Source organism: Dendropsophus ebraccatus, chromosome 6 (assembly GCF_027789765.1).
Source record: "Dendropsophus ebraccatus isolate aDenEbr1 chromosome 6, aDenEbr1.pat, whole genome shotgun sequence".
Classification (NCBI taxonomy): Eukaryota; Metazoa; Chordata; class Amphibia; order Anura; family Hylidae; genus Dendropsophus; species Dendropsophus ebraccatus.
Window position 1 is genome coordinate 105,387,422 of NC_091459.1, and position 6,000 is coordinate 105,393,421.

Consider the following 6,000-nt stretch of genomic DNA (forward strand, 5'->3'; position numbering starts at 1 on the left):
GAGAAGCTCCAGAATTTCAATGATTTATGTCACTTCATTGCTGCAGGACCAGAGGAGACTTCTGTAGAAGTGGCACTGGATCAGTAGGGCAATATAACATGTAAGTAATGTTTTTTTTTTATAGCGTTTTCTATTCTCGTAAAATCCTGGACAACCTTTAAATTTGAAGCTTTACCTTAAAGCAATTCAGCCAACACAAAGTATAAGCTCCTACACAGATATGAACATTACTCCTATGCAATGCAAAACCCGCCAAGAAAGTCCCATGCAAAGGCAACTGGTGAAGACATTAAAAGCAGCCATGATAAAATATAGGTGCGGCATTGGTGCTTTAAAAAAAAGATCGGGTGCCAGTATTATACAATAATATCCATGGATTCATTGGTTTTATAGTGCCCATTATTATCAGTGGTGATGTTTGCTGTTCATGCTTCAGTGGTTTGAGCATACAGAATGACATTGATCTGAAGACTTCTGCATATCTATCACTGCTGGGTTACAGCAAACAAACACCAAGATCCAGCTGTGTCACTCTGATGCAATGGGATCATTAACATTTATAAAGGCCATAATCATATGACGGTATTATATACTACATGTCCATATTACAGATGGGTGGGCACTAGTGTTCTGTACACATTTACAATCAGCCACTTGTTCGTACGTTGGATAGTCCGGTAGGGTGATATCCCACGTGACAATATTGTCTATAGTATTCTACACTAGTAATAACAGATGGACAACTGAAATTGCTGCATTCTGTGTATTTTAGAGTGAATCCGTAGTTATAGGTGACCTATTGTCCATGATTTCCGATTTTTTTTTAATTTCCCATTTTACACTTTTATAAGGCTATGTTCACACAACGTCAAAAAGAGAGAAAAGGTGTCCGCTTTTGCACTTTAAAATAACATCCGTTTTTGCCGCAATTTAAAGGGGTAGTACGGCGCTAAACAATTATTCACAAAATAACACACATTACAAAGTTATACAACTTTGTAAAGTATGTTATGTATGTGAATGGCCCCCTTCCCCGTGTTTCCCCCCACCCATGCGAGACCCAGAAGTGTGTTGCATTATACTCACCGCATCTCGTGTCGATCCCCGTCCGCCATCTTGTGACAATGACGTAGTCTTCGGGAGGCCGGCCGAACCGATCCATCCGTCCCTCATGCCGGCCCCCCTCTGCCATGTCATAACTGTGCTCAGCCGCGATTGGCTGAGCACAGTTATGCTCAGCCAATCGCGGCTGAGCAGCTGATGACGCGGCATAGGGGGGCCGGCATGAGGGACGGATAGAGCAACTTAGACGGCTTCCCGAAGACTACATCATTGTCCCAAGATGGCGGATGGGGGTCGACACGAGATGCGGTAAGTATATTGCACCACACTTCCGGGTCTAGCGTGGGTGGGGGGAAGCACGGGGAAGGGGTCCATTCACATACATAACATACATTACAAAGTTGTATAACTTTGTAATGTGTTTTATTTTGTGAATAATTGTTTAGCGCCGCACTACCCCTTTAACTGACTGCAATGCAGTGCATTGAAGTAAATGGACTGAGAGTTTTTCTTTGTGACCGTTCTTTCTCCATTTTTACTATTAAATTCAATGGACTTTTCAATTAAGGGCAATTTGTAACCCAAACTAGAATAATGTGCCAACAGCTGTCATTGCACTAAGAGAAGGCCAGGCAGCTAAATGACATCCATTATTTTAGACTCAAAATGACAGATGTCATTTTAAACGGAGCTGAAAAAACGTTGTGTGAACATAGCCTAAGGGTACAAACCCACTTGACGTATTTGCTGCGTGAATCAGTCTTAAAAATAAGCAGGCAAAACGCAGGTTGGCTTTATACAATTGTTCTGCGTTAAAATACGCAATTGCGTATTTTTGAAGCGTGAAGCTACATGCGTTTTTCGCACAGGTTGTTAACAACTGATGCTTTGCTAACAACAAGCTTCACGTTTCAAAAATACGCAATTGCGTATTTTAACGCAGAACAATTGTATAAAGCCAACCTGCGTTTTGCCTGCTTATTTTTAAGACTGATTCACGCAGCAAATACGTCAAGTGGGTTTGTACCCTTATTGTAAAATCCTAACAATAGGCCTAACAATGAGCTGGGACTTCCTGTTCTGTACAGATTACTTTTCAGCAGTATCTTCTTTGTCATTATATGATTAGAGTGAAAGTATGTAGATAACACAGGATCTACCACTATAGACAGTGGTTGATCTTTAGAGATCAGCCTCGTTGACTAACCCGAAGCAAATACAAAGGAGTTCATTCTTTTATACAGGGTCCCCAAAAATACTTCTTTGTGTTGCCTCCTGTTGAAAACTGTCAATTTCATCTTATCGCTAGACTGGCCAGGACTCGGTAACCTGCAAGTGAAAAAAAAAAAAAACAAGAGCAGAAACCTAAGTGTCAGATACATCAGAAATCTAGAACACGTGGCAGTGAGGCAAGAGAACAGTCAAAGTTAAACTTATTTCATAGGTTCCATTACAATTCTTGTTCAATTCTATCCATCCAGGTGGCCCCACTAATAGTCAGCGTGAGTTCATTTGCTGCAGCAAGTCACAAAAACAAGCTGTATGTCATTGGGGGAGGACCCAATGGGAAACTGGCCACGGATAAAACTCAGTGCTATGACCCCTCTAACAACAAGTGGAGTTTAAAGTCACCAATGCCGGTTGAGGCAAAATGCATTAATGCTGTAAGCTTTCACGATCACATCTATGTTGTCGGTAAGTAGTTTTGTTACTGTATAACATAGTGCTTCGACTATGGCAGGAAAACATGGCAGGCAGGTGATCACAATGTGGTGCTAGCCTTAGTGTAACTGTAACTGTACAGCAGGCTTATTTAGATGTATAACACTGTTATTAGATTACTAATTGTATTGTGCTGTTATGTGGTCACAATGTAACACTGTGAGGTAATCAACACTAAAGATGTCCATACACTTTATACTAACATCAGCTGCGCTTTACTCCTCCCTATAGAGGGAAAAAAACAAACGTTCGGCCATGCTGAATGTTTATGTGTGGGGGGAGAACAGAGATATCTGTTGGCCGAACAATTGTTTACCCAGCAGTTATTGAAGCCATATAGGCACCTCAAAGCAGGGTTATTTGACCAATGTATGGCACCATTTTTGAACACTACCATGAATGGTAATTGGGGTCCTTTAGACCGTCCGACCTGTGGTCGACTATGGAAGCAAACTATAGTTTGTATCACTGTATCGTTCGTACGGCCATTGAAATATATTACTGCATTTAGCCATATATATTATCATGCCTCACAAAAGATGTGATCAGCTGAGGGCCGGGTATTTTCCCACTCCTCGGCTGATCGCTGACACTTTTATACAAACTGATGATTGGCCGAAGGAGCATTTCTAGCATACCTCCTTGAAGAACATTGGCTTATGTAAAAAGCCCCTTAGAACAAGCCATTTTATGGTGTAATAATTTGTGCCAAGCAGGACACTAACAAAAGGTACTGCTTACAGCCAATCTTGGCTTAAAGTGTGCCTGTTGTTATAACTTTCAACATCTAAATTAACAGTAGATGTGAAATAAAGTAAGTTTGCAATATACATTCATTATTTTTTTGTTGTTGTTATCATGCTGTAAAACAAAGCTGAACTTACCAGAAATCCAGGTCCAGTCTCCTGAAGGCAGATTTTCTGACTTGTGCTGGTTGTAAAAAACAGACTAAACACAGGAATTTCAGTACAAATCAGCTGCTATATGTTCTATTGGAAATGTTGTGTTCTTTTCAGCCTGACGCAGTGCTCTCTGCTGCCACCTCTGTCCATGTCAGGAACTGTCTAGAGCAGCAGCAAATCCCCATAGAAAACCTCTCCTGCTCTGGACAGCTCCTGTCTGGGACAGAGGAGGCAGCGGAGAGCACTGTGTCAGACTGAAAAGAAAACACAATTTCCTGCAGAACATACGGCAGCTGATAAGTATGGAAAGACTTGAGATTTTTAAATAGAAGTAAACTACAAATTTATATAACTTTCTAAAATCAGTTGATTTGAAAGGAAAAAACTTTCGCTGGATAAGTAGACCTTTAATGGGCGTTGGCTGAAATGCTTGTTTGGTTGACTACTATTGTACCCATCCTACTCATTCTCATTTAGGCTTAGTTCACCTCAGCATGCATTTGTTCTCAGTGGGTAAAGCCAGTGGGTTGGCTTACTTTATTTGCCATTTATCATGCCTGATCGTTCCTTCAGCACTCATACATATATACATATACATACATATAAGATTGTCCGGCTGCTTTGCTGAAATCAATGGGTTTGGGACAATTTTGCAGTTACGTGTATGGACACCCCATTTACTGCAATGCCAGAAACAAGAATAGAAGATAAAAGTAGATCCTGTACTATGATTTCATAAGACAGATAAACTTGACGTTTTTTTTTCTTCCTCTACAGGAGGAGCAATGAAGGCCTTGTATTCATACAGCCCTCTAGATGACTCTTGGAGTTTGGTAACAAAGTTTAGCCATGAAAGAGCAAGCTGCGGAATAGCTGTATGTTGTAATAAGATATTCATCACCGGCGGGCGAGATGAGAGGAATGAGGTGATTGCTACTGTCCTGTGCTGGGACATGGAGACAGGAAAACTGACTGAGGAATGTGTCCTCCCTCGTGGAGTTTCCCATCATAGCAGCGTCACTATAAGAAAGTCATACACTCACATCCGGAGGATAGTCGCCGGGGCTGTGTCTGTCTAAGCTCCAAGGCACCACTGCTCTACCATTGCCTATTTAACTTATTTCCTAATTTATTGCAATCATTTTTAAAATAATATTGCAGGGCATGATGGGTAACATTTTCATTTTGATATCAGAAGGTGAAGCCTAAGCTACAATATTGGCCATTTATGTCTCTTGTATATATATTTGCACAAGGTAATGTAATGTTTTCTACAAGGCAAGACCTTCATGAACACAGGAGAATATAATGTAATAACACAGTCCATGTCCATGTTTTATTTGCTCTCACAAAAATATCTATTTGTATACATTTGTACAGCTGTGTAATAAATTTGTTTTTTGTACCGTTTTTATTCTGTTTTATTGAATTTTATAAAATAAAAATAACTACAATTACAAACATGGTAAATGCCAGGAATGATAAAAGGCAGGGTGCTGGTCGGGGAGTCGGATGGTGGCCACCACACAGGAAGAATGTGTACAATGCACATGAACTTGATGATTCTTACAGAAAGACATAGTACTTAGTTACAACTGTTCTACATGCTCATAGTTGAGGCTATGGCATACTTCTTAAAGGGATACTCTGGAGAAATTTTTTTTCAAATCATCTGGTGCCAAAAATTTATTATACAGATTTGTAAATTACTTATATTTAAAAATCTTGAGTCTTCCAGTACTTATCAGCTGCTGTATGTCCTGCAGGAAGCAGTATATTCTTTCCAGTCTGACATGGTGCTCTCTGCTGCCATTTCTATTGGTGACGGGAAGTGTCCAAATGGTTGCAAATCCCCACAGAACATTTCCTGCTTTGGACAGTTACTGTCACGAACAGAGGTGGCAGCAGAGAGCACTTTGTCAGACTGGCGCAGGACATACAGCAGCTAATAAGTACTGGATGACTTAAGATTTTTAAATAGAAGTGATTTACAAATCTGTATAACTAGAAATGTTTTTTTTATTCTCCGGAGTACTCCTTTAAAGCAGTGCTTCTCAAATTTTTTCTACTGGAGCCTTACCCAACAGACCAAGGCAATGCCTGGTCCTCACCAGACTGACCAAGAGGGTGCCTGGGCCTCACCATATGTGGTGAAAGTCCATTTAAAAGCTGAAAATAATACTAGGGCTACCTTTCACCCCAGGGCCGATTCTAGCTTTTGTGCTGCCTGAGGCAAAAATTTAAATGGCGCCCCCCCCCCCCCACCAATCCTAGAATCAATTGTTTATCAACTATCCCCATGTGAATACCGCAG

General features: G+C 40.7%; 1 protein-coding gene across 1 annotated transcript in view; it reads left to right on the forward strand.

The window, feature by feature from the left end:
• Window positions 1-5,082, forward strand: part of KLHL6 (kelch like family member 6) — a 28,720-nt gene extending 23,638 nt beyond the window's left edge. Inside the window, exons 6-7 of the mRNA XM_069973908.1 lie at window positions 2,544-2,757; window positions 4,464-5,082. Coding sequence (XP_069830009.1) covers window positions 2,544-2,757; window positions 4,464-4,765 — 516 coding nt within the window. The 3' untranslated portion in view covers window positions 4,766-5,082. The remainder of the gene's footprint in view (window positions 1-2,543; window positions 2,758-4,463) is intronic.
• Window positions 5,083-6,000: the final 918 nt, after the last annotated feature.